The sequence below is a fragment of the Podarcis muralis genome, chromosome 11, assembly GCF_964188315.1.
Source record: "Podarcis muralis chromosome 11, rPodMur119.hap1.1, whole genome shotgun sequence".
NCBI lineage: Eukaryota > Metazoa > Chordata > Lepidosauria > Squamata > Lacertidae > Podarcis > Podarcis muralis.
The window spans coordinates 52,734,006-52,749,793 of NC_135665.1; the positions used below are offsets into that span (position 1 = coordinate 52,734,006).

The 15,788-nt window shown below is 42.6% G+C and overlaps 1 protein-coding gene across 4 annotated transcripts in view; it reads right to left on the reverse strand.

The window, feature by feature from the left end:
* Positions 1-15,788, reverse strand: part of WDR7 (WD repeat domain 7) — a 213,668-nt gene that overhangs the window by 59,346 nt on the left and 138,534 nt on the right. For all 4 annotated transcript variants that reach the window (XM_028747877.2, XM_028747879.2, XM_028747876.2 and 1 more), the window contains 2 exons: positions 3,099-3,216; positions 613-762 (listed from right to left, as the gene is read on the reverse strand). In XM_028747877.2, coding sequence (XP_028603710.2) covers positions 613-762; positions 3,099-3,216 — 268 coding nt within the window. The remainder of the gene's footprint in view (positions 1-612; positions 763-3,098; positions 3,217-15,788) is intronic.

Sequence of the window (15,788 nt, forward strand, 5' to 3'; positions counted from 1 at the left end):
GCACATTGCTATGGGTAACACAAGGAGGCCAAGTTGAAGAAGCCTCCAGGAAATGACTTGTCCCTCCTCTCTAGCTCCCTATTTTGTTTTTCCAAACTGTTTGGGGGACAGTGGTGTGCGCTTCGTCTCCAGCACTGTGATGACTGCCAAGGAAATGTGATTTCTCCAGACTGATGCTAGAATCAGAGGTTGCTAGAGGTACTGCAAGGTGAATGGGCTCATCACGCTATAGCAGCAGTAAGGACAAGTTATCAAGTGGAGTCTTCATGTGATAGGCATACAGTCAACATTAGGCCAGTATTTTGGCTGGGGCTCTCTGAATTTTTTGAGTGAGTCTTTCCTAACCCCCATCCAGAGATTGAATCAGGGATCTCTTGAATGCAAAGCATCTTCTCTATCATGAACTACCTCCTCGAAGTGCTTTGCAAAGGCTTTGATTTATTTTACCAGCTGGTGAGCCAATGAAAACGTACTTGTCTTTTCTTCTAAAAAAATAACCAGCTCAAACATAGGCACAAATGCCTTCAGCACCTTGAAAGGCCTGTGCAAATGTCACGATCATCGAACTGCCCAACAAGAAACACAAACATGGCTCATAGAAGATGGCCTTACCTCTACAAGGAGATCCACAACATCCATAGGCATTTTTTCAATTAGTATTTCAATAACTCTCAGAATTTCTCCTTTAGCCCGAGCCAACGTACTGGTATGAATATTCTGCTGAGATTGAGTATTTGCTTGGAGAGCAGTGTGCCTGTGCACCTGTAAAAAACAGTAGGATTGTTAGGGATGTTTACATTCAAATTTTCCCCTGGATTTTTGGCTTCCACATTGCTGGTCCTTGTGTGCTAAGGGGCACCAATGTCTTCCCTTTTTGATATCCATCCTTGGCCCTGCCTGCTAATCACAGGATATTTGCTGAAGTCTTACAGGTTAGAAAGGCACATAGATCTAAAACACTATGCAAAAATAAATCTCAATGGGATTGCATGCGCTGTAATTCAGTGAATCCCCACATGCACCAAGGACTGATGGTAGCTGGGGGAGAGGAGACGGGGGGAATGATCTAGAAACTGTGGCAAACACAGTATTCTCTATTCAGTAACTATATTGCTCTCTATAAAATTATCGGAGTTAAAATGGAAGGCAGGTGTAACAGAACGAAGGAAAGAGTCATCCCACTGAACACTAATGAAAGAGAATGGGGATGAAGAACATCTGCTCGTATTTGTAGATTATATGTATTATGTCTATGAAACTCGAGCAATTAATACATTTAACCCTTTCCGTTGGATTCCCATTTTATTTCCTGGCAATAAAGTCACAGCTATGTTTACTAGCGCAGGACTTTACTGATTTTCTTTCTTAAAGAAAAAAGTACTAGGAAAGCTCTAATTGGTAGTGATTATTTCTCCTAAGTGCTCATAATGAGTATCAGTGGGTTCTTCCTTATGACTTCCTCCTTTGCAAAGCACATGGGGCGAATGAGGATGTTCACAATGCTAACAGTTCTTACTCTGGATAAACTGATCAGGAATAGGTCTCATGCTTGGTGCATAATTGGCAACCAGGTCAAAATGACAGCTCGCAACTCAGGATGAATTCTCAAGCTGAGTCAGTATGGATTAGTAAACACCGTACTTTTATGTGTATAAGACTACCTTTTTTTTACAATAAAATAATGTTCAAAATCAGGGCTCGTCCTATACACGGATAGTGCAATGGGGAGACGGGCGAATGGTTGCAGCCGCAAGCAGGAGGTTGTCAGCGGCGATTGGGTGTGTGATTGGTAGCTGCTTTGGATTGGCTGCTGCTGCGGCAATTGTGTTAGTGATTGGTGGCTGTGGCAAGGGCTGCTTTGGATTGGCTGCTACTTCGTTCAATGGATTGGTGATTAGTGGCTGCGGCAAGGGCTGCTGTGGATTGGCTTCCACTGTGTCAATTGTGCTTGCGCTTGCCAACGGTTGGTGGCTATCGGGCAGACGCTTTCTCACGTCTAGTGAGCTCCACAACTCTGGGCCATCTCCCCCATTTTCTCAAATTGGAGTCCCCCCAAATATAACGGGGGCGTCTTATAGATGGAAAAATAAGGTACTTTGCGTGTGCTGGCCAGCTTTCTCACACAGACAGGGTGGCTCTGAGAATATGTACAGAGGGACAATGAGTGATGGAGTGGCAAATGCCACTGGGAAGGCAGTGTGCTGGGAAGGAGAGCTTATCCCTTCACTCCCAATAGGGACGTTCCTCCTTCTTCTTTTTATTGAAAGTTTTCAACATAAAATACAATAAAAGTCAAACTAGTCTAAAAACAAAGAATAACAAAAAACCAAAATAAGACAGAAAAGATAAAGAAGGAAGAAAAAGAATATATACAAAGGCCCTTCATCCCATTTATATAATATCCTTCATTCATACTCAGAAAGGTAGACCCTCCCAGCTCCCACCTGAGAGCCTGTTTCTTCTTAATAGCGACTTATCTTCTAAGGCTCTGACCCATGCAAGGGACGGCAGGGGGGCTCTCCATTCCAACTGCAGTGGGGGGGGGCAAAGCATCCTCCCCCCTGTATGCTGCCTTGCAAGTAAAAAATGCCGCCCCCCACATATCCACCAGTAAATGTGCAGGGTGGGGAAGCAGATATGAAACTGCATGCTATGTCCTAAGCAAATGTCTAGTTTGGCTCGAAGTCACAGTGCAGTGTTACAAAGCAATGATTAAATTATATGACACTGTTCTGTTTCTGAGTACAGTTGACAATATTGTCATCAGCTCAGAGCCCGAGGCCCAAATAAATATACACATGAAATTACCCTGCAGATTACTTTATGGGTTCGGAGCCTGACTGAAGGACTGTCTGGTTGTTTTCCACCCCTCTTTATACAGATATATAATGTGTGGGTCCAAAACACACATGCAAAAACCCGTGTACATATTGCACTTGTATGCCAGTGCACACAAGAAAATATACTATATATATATATATATATATATATATATATATATATGGTGAATGCCCAGATGTTTCTTGTTGTTAAACAAGGAAGCGATTGTTCCTTCTGAAGTGGAGCACAGCGAGCCCTGGAAAAGTTCTTTTGCTCACCTCCTTGGCAATAGTTGTTATGAAGGCGGGTGGTCTGGCCGTGGCAATGAGCGAGAGAGCGTGTCGTGCCGAGCGGGCGGAGTCAGCTGCTGGACTCAGAGGCAGCCCCATTGTGATGCTAATCAGAGATCAGACAAAGGGAGAAGGGAGGGGGCAAAAGAGGAAGAAAAGAAGCATTAGAAATATAGAGTGAAAAGATTAGACACAGCTTATAATGTCAGTTCAAGGTCAACGGGAGCACTCAAACAGTTAGAATATAATGGACTTCCAACAATGAGGAGTGATTAGGAGTCAGGGTGTTCGAGCATCTAATACAAAATCAAATAATTAACCGTGAAGATTGAAAACAGTATGTGCATCTGTCCAAAGTGTTAAAAAGGCCTTGTTAACAAATTATCTAGCCGTAGTACTGAATACATATCAAGAACCCGGGCCAACACAAATGTACAGTGTCATGCAAAAGAACTGTACAGTTTTATTTCTTGGCAAAAGTTTTAGAGGCAATACGCACATCACTCTGCAACGATTACTATTGCAATCAGCCAAGTACAGTTGGTGTCTCTCTCCTCTCCGCCCTGCCCTGTCTTATACTGGCTGACAGGGCCAAAGAGCCCTGGAAATCCTGACTTCATTTCCATTTGGGCTTGCTGCATTAAGTCAGCTTCTTCTCAACTAATTCCAAAAGCAGACCAGCCACCACCAAAAACACGGTGTTCAGGTGCGGAATTTCTTACATTGCTCTGGACAATGCTTATTCAAACACAAAATATCTGGTTGTTTGTTGCCACCAACACCACTGACTTTAGGATACTGGAAAGCACAGGGATTAGTATGCTACGATGAACAACCAGTAAGCAGCCAGTGAACAATCAGTAATTTATACAGTAGAAAAAACTTCAAATTTAGGTTGCTTTTGTCGGCCAACAACTGCGAAAAGATTCTTCCTGCAAATCTCACTGCAGGGCATTTGTAAGCACCTCAACTGGGTTTGATGTATGGCTAATTCCTAGACATTTGAAAATATAGTTAATGGATGTAGTAACCTGGAGAGCCAGCTTTCAGTAAGGTATTTGGAACAGTTAAAGTTAAGTATCAGCTTTCTTCATCCTCAGTATAGCACTTAACAATATTTCTCAACCTAAATCTACGTGGAGTAGAGAGCAATGTAGAGAGCACAGAAGCCAACTCCTGGGGGGTCTGGGGCCCCACAATAAAATAATAAAATATTTGAGGGGGCTAGCCCCCCACAAAGTTGATGGGCATTCCCATTCAAATAGTATGTGTGCACTGCATCATGTGATCATGTGGGGTGGGGTTTACCTGGCCCCCACAATATTTAATTCAAGTTGGCACCTCTGACAGAGAGAGAGGGAACACAAACCTAAGCCAATTGTGGTTTGATACAGGGTACTTTGCAGTTTCGGTAGGCTCCCTCGTCAAGGGAGGGGATAAGCTCCATTTGGGAATTTCTGCTTTATCTATATAATATTTGTAAAACTACCTGGACTCCATTAAGTAACTAGTACTTTATTATCTACTGACAAGCAGATACTATATAATACAGTGAAACAGGCCCAGTTAATGGTCTGGCCATCATGAGCGGGGCTCCGGCTTGCATACTCGCTGCTTCCATTACACCAATTTCCTCCTTCAGCTCCTGGTGTAAATATACCACTGTGAGATGTCTAAATTGAGCAACCTCAGGTTTCTCCAAACAGGAAGCAAAGGAAGAATTAAAAGTGTCCAGTTGTAAGGTAAACATGAGCAAATTCCAGAGCCTGATAATGCTGTCCAGTCCGTAGCTTGAAGACCTGGACGAGTCTTCAGGCACGTATACTAATTCACACTTCCACTACACACTAAAAATTCAGCTGGCATTTGTAGCTCTAAATCACTGGAAGATCCTTCCCACCTTCTTCTAATCATTTGCAGAGAGAACCTTTTTGGTTAAGCTGAATCGCAAGGACTCGGATCCGAGGAAGCAGGTTGCTATTTGCACTGACTTCCCCCTCAATTTGCATCTGCCTGCAAATAAGAAGAGCCCGCAGGATCAGGCCAATGGCCCAGCTAGCCCTGCATCCTGTTCTCACAGTGACCAACCAGATGCCACTGTGTATTTGCAGGGCATGAATGCAATGGCCCTTTGCCCACCTGCGAATCCCTGCAAATGGTGTTCCGAACCATAGTGTCTCTGACAGTGCAGATATAGAAGAAGAAGAAGAAGAAGAAGAAGAAGAGTTTGGATTTGATATCCCGCCTTTCACTCCCTTTAAGGAGTCTCAAAGCGGCTAACATTCTCCTTTCCCTTCCTCCCCCACAGCAAACACTCTGTGAAGTGAGTGGGGCTGAGAGACTTCAAAGAAGTGTGACTGGCCCAAGGTCACCCAGCAGCTGCATGTGGAGGAGCGGAGATGCGAACCCGGTTCCCCAGATTAGGAGACTACCGCTCTTAACCACTACACCACACTGGCTCTCAATGACACCGTCATTGTGGCTAGGAGACACACAGAGCCTTGTCCCCCAGGTTTTACTCTAATCCTTTTTTAAAGCCATCAAAGTTGGTGGGCATCACTGCCTCCTGTGGCAGCGAGTTCCATAGTTAAACTATGTGCTGATGCACAAAGAAGTGCTTTTATCTGTTCTGAATCTCCCAACATTTGGCTTTGTTGGATGCCCATGACTTCCGCTGTTATGAGACAGGGAGAAAAAACTTCCCCATCCACTTTCGCCACACCATGCGTAAGATTATAAACTTCTGTTGTGTCACCTCTTCCTCACCTTTCATTTACAAATGATGTAACCATTGATGCTTAGAATCAGTTTTGTGTAGGCACTGAAAACAGCAAGGATGATGAGCAGGAAAGAGCCCTGTTCTATGAGCTAACACTTCTTAAAAAAACAAAAACATTCATTTGCAATGTCACTTAGAATAACGCTGCTTACAGTTAAAAAAATTGTTGGCTGAGAATTCTGTTAGGTAACGTGATGGAATGAAGAAAGAGGAGACAAAAACTTCCCTCTCTATTTTTTAAAAGATGAGAAAAAGTCTAGAAAGACGACAGAACGAGAGTTGGAGCTCATGATTTTTTTACATTTGGGAAAAGGGGGTACAGAATTCCTGTACCTTCTTATCAGACTGGGTGACTTCAACACTTACCCATTTACCCAAGACCCTTTTACTGCCTCGGATCAAGCAGAATTAGCAAGTAGCATTTTTAAGAGGGTTATCAACAATTCAAGTATTTTCCTTTCAAATGATTCGCTGCACTTAAATGCATTTGCATGAATAAATAAAAAAATACCCAAACCTTAACATGGATGAGGTTTTGAGACGCTGAAGCGTAAATTAACTCACACATTGGTTTTTCTAGAAAGTCATCGAAATAACCTCAGAATCAAACAAAGGAGTTACCAGGCCACCAGTTACAACTCACCTTCACAAATCAATCAACTTAAACTTTAGTGGATTAATCTGTTGATTGATGGCAACAGCTGTACTGAAAGCCACGGTGTACCCTTGGACACGGCACAAACATCTAAAGATTCACGAAATATTGGAAGCTCCTCCCAGATCAATGCCCTACTCAAGCCTCCTCCTATCTCTTTCTTCTGCACATATACCCCCTTGCTGCCACGGGATAATCTTGCAAAATGTTGTACTTATGAACCTTCTGAGTGCAGCCCTGGAAAGAGGCAGCTGTATTAAAAAGGTGATACACAAAGTTATAATAATTTCTGTCCTAAGAAAGATCTGTATGTGCTTCTGCCAACAGCACTCTCCCTCCTCCTGTCCGGCAAAGCATGGATCCCCCCCCCCCCCCGAAAAGCAACAGGCTCCTTGTTAATTCATTAACGACACTCTGTAACCTCTTCCTATAGCTGGGCCAGCTGGTCTGTCAGAGCAAGAAATCTGCATGAAGGAGCAGGCACACTGCACCAAGTCAGCAGACCAAAATAGAGGCAGATGCAAAGCTAAGATGGGCAAGGAAGAGCCAGGCTGGTCCCAGTGCTTAATATTTTATTGAGGAGTTTACTCTTCCACATCATTAACACTACGAGGGGGGCTGCCTACCACTCCCACCTACGCACAGATTGCTGTTATGCAAGAAGCCCTATTTATAAAATGCTATGGGTGTATAAAATACTAAGGGATGCAGGTGGCGCTGTGGTGTAAACCACAGAGCCTAGGACTTGCCGATCAGAAGGTCAGCAGTTCGAATCCCCGTGACGGGGTGAGCTCCCATTGCTCGGTCCCTGCTCCTGCCAACCTAGCAGTTCGAAAGCACGTCAAAGTGCAGGTAGATAAATAGGTACCACTCTGGCGGGAAGGTAAATGGCGTTTCCATGTGCTGCTCTGGTTCGCCAGAAGCGGCTTAGTCATGCTGGCCACATGACCCGGAAGCTGTACGCCGGCTCCCTCGGCCAATAAAGCGAGATGAGTGCTGCAACCCCAGAGTCGGTCATGACTGGACCTAATGGTCAGGGGTCCCTTTACCTTTTTATGGCAGCAAGTATGAGAACCTTCTCTGCTGGAGACTCTGAAGAGCCACTTCTATGATATTGCTACTGGTGTTAATGCTATGATACTAGAATACTCAATTCCATAATATCTAATGGTTACAAAGATATTAGAATGCTTTGCCATATAGAATAACTAAGAAAAGGGTGGTATCCAATGTATTCGTTCCTTTAGCACAAGGATTTCCACTTGTGCAATGGAGCCACCCTTCTCACCATGAACCCTCCCCCAGATCTGTCCCAGAACAGATTTAAGGCGTGTAGGAAGAGGAGAGAGAAAGGAAGGGGAGGTCCATTGCACAGCCAAAATTCCTTGTGCTGATGGAATGAATGAGTTAGTTGAATACTGAAGATATTTAATGAAGATGAAGACAAAGTTTCAGTTTAGATATTCAGCATATACCCCTAACACGCATGCAACCCCTTTTTTTTCTTTTGAAAGAGTAAACTTTTAACAGATCTGGAGTGAGCTGTACCTTGCTTTAATTGTCAAGCCTATAGAGCAGAACTTTCCAAACTGTGTGTCACAACACAACAGTGTGTCGGCTGCAGTGAGCAGGTGTGTCACGTGACTTTCCAGCCCTCCTGAGGCTGGAAAGGGGTTAGTTTAACCTCTGGTTTGAAAATAAAACTGAATTACTGTGTCACAAAATGATGCATGTCTAAAAAGTGTGTCACCAACATGAAAAGTTCGGAAAGCTCTACTACAGAGCATGGGTGGCAAACCTGTGGCCCAACAGATGTTGCTGTACTACAACTCCCAGCATCCCTGACCATTGGTTGTGTGAGCTGGAGCTGATGAGAGTTGAGTCCAGCAATACCTTGAGGATCACAGGTTCCTCACACCTGCAACAGAGCACTTGGTCAGCTCGTGATTCAGATCCACAAGTGAGACACGCCCTGATGCAAGAGAGATCACACCAGTGATGCCAGCACCATTTAAAGAAAGGATTGTATGGAAAGATATAAAAAACAGAGGAGTGGTGTCCAAATGCAAGAAAAAGCCGGGGTTCCTTTATTGTTGCAAAGAATACAGCAGGCACAATTTCTCAGTCCTTCAGGGTGAGCTGCTGCCGCCAAACTCTCTCTTTTGTACAACCATTATTTGTCTTTCAATGGAACATTTCCTAGCACTGAAAAAGCAAGACAGAAGATGGATAAATACATGCCAAATAATTCAAATGTGTCCCATATTGTAGGCTTAGGTTGACGAGTTCCGAGTGGGTTGGGAACTTCTGCTGAGGAGTATAGTACAGTCAAGCTTCCATAACAACATGGCAGAGAATAGCTTTCCAAGAGGAAGTGGATGCTGGTTTTTGATGCCTCCACATCAAAGGAAGGGGTGGAGGCTACTGCAATGAGCACTTTGTAGCTTTAAGACACCCTGCTAAAATGCCTGCCTTTGCACAGGTCCTGAAAGCACTGCACTGGCTGCCAGTGAGCGATCAGGACCAATTCAAGGTGTTAGCACTAGTATAAGGTAAAGGTAAAGGGACCCCTGACCATTAGGTCCAGTCGTGGCTGACTCTGGGGTTGCGGCGCTCATCTCGCTTTATTGGCCGAGGGAGCCGGTGTACAGCTTCCGGGTCATGTGACCAGCATGACCTAGCCGCTTCTGGCGAACCAGAGCAGCGCACGGAAACGCCGTTTACCTTCCCGCCGTTTACCTTACCTTACCTATTTATCTACTTGCACTTTGACGTGCTTTCGAACTGCTAGGTTGGCAGGAGCAGGGACCCAGCAACGGGAGCTCACCCCATCATGGGGATTCGAACTGCCGATCTTCTGATCGGCAAAGCCCTATGCTCTGTGGTTTAACCCACAGCGCCACCTGTGTCCCAGCACTAGTATATAAAGCCCTAAATCAGGCACAGGCAAACTCCGGCCCTCCAGATGTTTTGGAACTACAATTCCTATCATCCCTGACCACTGGTCCTGTTAGCTAGGGATGATGGGAGCTGGAGTCCCAAAACATCTGGAGCGCTGGTGTTTGCCTATTCCTGCCCTAAATGGTTTGGAACCTGAATACCGAAAAGAGCATCACCCTCAATTTCAACTACCCAGACCCTACATTCTGCAGGTGTGACAGGGTATTTTCAGTGGTGACTCTCTGTTTTTTCAAATGCCATCCCTATTCAGGTGTGTCTGTTGACATCAGGATTCACTTTAAGGAGAAATCTGAAAACATTTCCCTATTTCCCTAGACATTTTGGTGGGCGAGGGACTCTGTTCGTTGCAACTCTGAGATCCCTGGGTTGAGTAATGGTTTTAATTGTAACTTGTTTTTAGACTGTTTGGCACCCTAGGGTGGGACGTAAAGCCAGCAAATAAATAAATAAATAAATAAGTAAACAAATAAATAAATAAATGGCATGTGTTGTCCTCTGCCCCAGCTCAATCAATGATGCTATAATCTCAACCTTTAACTTATTAGTATTTTCACACTGAAGTCCCCCCCCTCACTGCAACCAATATAGTTAACAAGTAGGTTCCAGTACTTAAAGGGCACAAAGGTGGGGATTTCTGGGGACGGGGGATTCTTTCTTTTTAGTTGAAAAATATGAAAACAACTAAGACTTACAAACACTATGATGAAAAGGGTTTTCATAAGATCACTTAAAGATTATAAAAGGGTAGAAACATTCCTTTCAACCACCCTAAAAAACCACCCAGTGGCACAACCCAAAGCCATTTGTCTCAACACACGAGAGACTTAATTTGTAAACAACTTGTTCATAAGTATGTAAACACTTATGAATTTAAAATAATAACTCCAGTTCATATATTTCTGATGCTAGCAATTCAGAGGCACAAAGGCTGTAGCCCCATTTACCCAGGAGTAAGCCCCCTGACCTCAATACGGCTTATTTCTGAATACACGTGTAGGATGGCGCCATAACATGCACAAACGTTTTATTGCTGGGCAACTGGGCTGTAGAACTTTCTGTTTATTACGAGGAAATCACTAATTTCCCTCCCCCCCCCCAAAAAATATGACCACTCCATTCAACTCAGAAGGACAAACGAGCCCTTCATGAATTCCTTGGTTAGAAGATATCTAAGCCTTGGTATCTGATGTTCATATCCTGCAATCTCTCCACTGGCTCCCAGGTTCTCACTCACAATCAGATATATTTTTCCTTATATATATTTTTTGTACGACCGGAGTCTATATGTTGCTTGCCATCATCGATTAATGCAGCCTGAAGATAGAAAGGGCTCTCACTGCCACCAAGGTCTGCTTCGATGCAATTTCCGTCAAAATGGATGGGCGCTATGCAGGGACGGTACTGATAAATTGCACCCCCTCAAAAAAACCCACCACCACTTAAAAAAAATAAATTAAAAGCCGGTGCTTAATTATACAAAAGTGTGCAAGAACAAACTGTACAGAGTAATCTGAATCAAACTGCAGCTTATAATTCAAAGGAGGGAAATTATGGGCAACAAAGATCCCTACAGATGTCCAAGCCTAGAAATCAAAGCCTAATTAATGCTAGAAAAATACTCTTAATCCTCCTGTGCAGTTCCACTCAACATATCTTCCACAGTCTAATCTCTCTCTTTTTTTCGGGGTGTGTGTGTGGGGGGAGGGAGGTGAGAGGCACAAGATGGCAGGGGGAGCGAGATGGGTTTAGACCTCGCGCAGGAGAAAATTCAAAGCTCGGCAGAATACTGCAGCTTCGGCGATGTGTTTTATTCAGTGTGCACGCACACACAGATGCGCACCGAACACACAAAAAGATAAACACCGCGTGTGTTTTTCTTTGTCAATAAATGCGGAGTGGTTTCCCCCTTCCCCCCCACCCCCTCGGAACCACACGCTCGACATAAAAGCTCCTTTATAAACCATGCTTAACATCACAGACAGAAGCGAGGCAGCTGTGCGCTCTTATTGTTGTGCACGGTAAATCAGGCACAAAAAAGGGGCAGCTCAGCAGGGCACCGGGAGGGTAAGATGCACACTTAACCCCCTGCACACTTTGTTGCTCCATTTCTTTCCATCTTAAGTCCTTCTGCAAGCCAGTACTGTACCTGTCACGGATGTAACAGGCCGTTTTCAATCTAAATCTTGTTATGGATTAATAAGCAAACACTTTCTCGCTTATTATGCAATTTATCATGATGAAAATTGCATTGGTCTCCTCAAGGCTACATGCTGATACATTCATTTATTCAGCAGCTCTGTATACAGGGAGCAATACTAATCTTTATGACAGCTAGAGATGCGCTAGGAAGCTGAAAATAGAATCCTTGATAATAATAACAATAACAACAGCAAAAACTATAAATGGTCTTCATGAAAGCTGTATTTAAAGATACAGACAGAAACATACCTACTCCCCAAAGAGGCAAGAAGATTTTACTTAAAACATTTCAAGCTGGTACCAACACTTTATATGCAGCACCTCTTTCACTTTACCAGAAAACACACTGAAAAGGTTGCTCTGAATATTCATCTCTGCACTATGTACACAAAAAGTCCAAGTTATTTGATGACTCAGAATGATGACTAGGGATGTACATACAAGGCAAGCAATTGTGCAGGTCTGTTTCGTTGACATGGTAATCTACCTCAATCACATGATATTGAACAGGATTTTTTTTATAATAGAAAACTTAATGCAAGTAAAGAGTAGCTATTACTATTCTTACAGTAATATAATTACAGAATTGAAGGAAATTTGTTGATTTCAAAATGATAGGAGAGATGGTGTGCATGTGTGTGTGTGTGTGTGTGTGTGTGTGTAAAAAGAAATAGTTTAATGTAAACACAGTACCAACTGCATGGAAGGATCAGAATTAAACCTTATAGCTTTCACATTCATATATATGAATTTTTAATAGAATGTGTAATATTCCTTTTCAAAAGACGAGAGTTGGGGCTTTTTGTGCAGTGATAATCTAAATTTAAAAGAAAAAGAAACAGCTAAATCGTTGAAACTTTGAAATCAGCTGGAATTACTGGAGACTTATTGAAGGATTCTACACATATGCTATAGAGTAAGTACTATCAGTTGTGTATGCTGCAAAACGATTCTGTGGGGTACACAAAGAAATCCCGATTTCTACCATGGCACATCTAAATTTCTTTTCATGGCAAACTGCAGTGCCAAGGCTGCAGGCAGAAATGCAGTTTTTCCCCCAATCTTCTTCTTTTTGCCTGTTATCTGCTCCATAAATAATTAAAATGAATGCATGGAAAATTCATCAGCAGTATGAGAGGGGGAAAGTATACTGAGAGCTTGAGAGAAAACTGTGCAACTGTCGTTCTCATACGTGCAAGAGTGTGTTGTCTCATCCATGACATTTATATTCTCAGATGCTTGAACATGCCTCAGAATATAATTTTTGAGCTAAGAGTGCACAGATCAAAACACATTCTTGTCACAGAGATGACTTTATTGTCTTTTTCTTTAGGCAAGGCACATGAATTGCTAACATTTCAGCAGAACTAGAAGGTAATACCAGATTGTTCTTTTTCCCAACCAAAATATAGTCTGCTACTTAACTTTTTTTTAAACGATTTCTGCTTTTAGCAAGTTCTTTTTTTTTAATTATGTGGTTTATGTATTGTACATTATTATTTATTGTATTATTTCCGTTTTTGTAAGCTGCTCTGAGTATTCACCAAGCAGCAGACAGAGGGTAGAGGCATTAAATATTCTTAATAGTAATACTAATACAAATATCACTATCAGAAAGAATGGTGACATATTGTGCTACAAGCATCAAACAAAGGGATTAAAGAAAAAGATGAAACAAAGTTTGCTGAACAGACTTTGCATCGGAAGCAAAAATTAACAAATGGTCAGCTCTGAACAAACTTTTCATATAATTTTTAAATAGCAAGGAGCAATAATAGGTTTACATCAACACGTTGTGATATTTTGTGATTTTAGAACACTTTGGTTTTATTAAGTGGCATAAATCTATTTGTGTCTAGAGATCTGGCAAGTTCTGCTTTAGTTGCTTATAAAAATCAGGGCAACTAAATCAAAGTTTGTAAGTTAAAATGATTAACCATGTATATACTGGAATGAAATGTAATTTTTTAAAATGCAAGTCTGTAGTTTGGTGTCATTTTTGTTGTGGTTGTTCTGGCCTTCTGCCTAGAATAACAACAATTGCCTGGCAAACTTATGTTGTGCTAGGGAAGAAGTGAACACCCAAATGTGTTGGTTTTTCCCCAAGTTAAAGTACAATTTTAACTGGCCAACAAAACAGTAATCAGAGATCGTGCTTTTTCATCACGGAGGATGTGAGGAGAAGAGCAATTATCAACGCTTTTTACAAAAGCAGGCATGTATCTATATAAGAGAATACAATCCTGCCCAATAGTGCAGGAAAATGTCCCTGTGGGTTTTAAGAGGCAGTTGAAAGCAGCTATGAATTAAAGCACTTGACCATCCTAATAGCTGAACAATATTTTTTATATTTCATCTTACACCCACTGACGCTATATTCCCACCTCCTTTTTTAAAAAATAAAGTACATGGTTATATTGATTGCCTTTACTCCAAGGATTTATCAGATACATCTGTTTATAAGATATAACTTGTTCACATATTTCCATGAAATAAACAAGTCTTAAGCAATGAAACTCAAAACATTTATACAGATGATCTGATTTCATCATTTTAATTGACTGTATTTGCTATCTATTTGAACTGAAGAATGTGAGATTGAGCACAGTGTACATTTAAGAAATTTTCCCCACATCTATCTATCTATCTATCTATGGAAAAAGGTTGTCTTGAAATATTTTTTACCTAGGCAAGGAAAAAACAAAACAAAACCCACACATCCAAGAAGATTGCAAGCATATATATATATATATGGCATTACTATACTTTAAAAACTACAGCAGGTGGATCCCCCTTTCCCAAAGTAATCTGGATACATAAAATAATAATCAAAACCTTGTTTTTGTTTTTAGAAAATATGGTGTACTTTTTAAAGGGTCATAAAGGAAGTCATTTTCTTCAACCAGCACAACAAGACCGAGTTATCAGTTTTAGAACTGCTGTATGGAACTAGCTATTCATATTTATTTACTGTAATATTATGCTTGCCAGTCTGCCCTAAAGGTAAAGGTACCCCTGCCCGTACGGGCCAGTTGTGTCCGACTCTAGGGTTGCGTGCTCATCTCGCTGTAGAGGCCGTGAGCCGGCGCCGTCCAAAGACACTTCCGGGTCACGTGGCCAGCGTGACGAAGCTGCACTGGCGAGCCAGCACCAGTGCTGCACACGGAAACGCCGTTTACCTTCCCGCCAGTAAGCGGTCCCTATTTATCTACTTGCACTTAAGAGTGCTTTCGAACTGCTAGGTGGGCAGGAGCTGGGACCGAACAACGGGAGCACACCCCGCCGCGGGGATTCGAACCGCCGACCTTTCGATCGGCAAGTCCTAGGCGCTGAGGTTTTTACCCACAGCGCCACCCGCGTCCCTTTTGAGGGGGCTAGGCCCCCACAAAGTTGACCCACAGCGCCACCCACGTCCCTTACAGTAAATATTTATTTACTGTAATATTATGCTTGCCAGTCTGCCCTAGTACTAAATTAAAAGAGTAAGAGAGAATACAACCCTCTTCATGCATCTTACATGCGTGAAAAGGGCATGCATGTGAAGCGAGTGGGATCCGGTCCACTAGCAATGTTCCTTTGATATCAATGCACACACCAGCTGTGTTCCCTGCTGGCCATGGATTCACTCCAATATGAATGCGAACAGAAGCCCTGGACAATCAAAGTTGCTGTTCACACGGAAGAAACCATACATGCATACAGATGTAGATGTGCAAGGCAAATGTGTGGCATGGGGCACGACTGGTGTGCACATGGGTGCGTGATTGTGACTGCATACCTAGCAGTCACAATCCAGCTTGGTCTCCCACACGTATCCTCTTCAAGTACCTGCCTGAAGAGGACTTTTGTCTTAGCGTAAGCAGATTGATTGGAGGAGATTAACGAAAAGGCAAGGAATAAAAAGTATTGATTCTTTCCCATTTTACATGCAGTATGGAGCCATATTTGAAAGATGGGTGTCAGGTTTCGTAAGAGATCACACTAGATCACACCTAATACGTCAAAAGTGCACAACAAAACATACTAATTTTGAACATGTGTTTGAACCATAAAAAGAGCAGGAGCTTTGATGTTGCCCATCAAC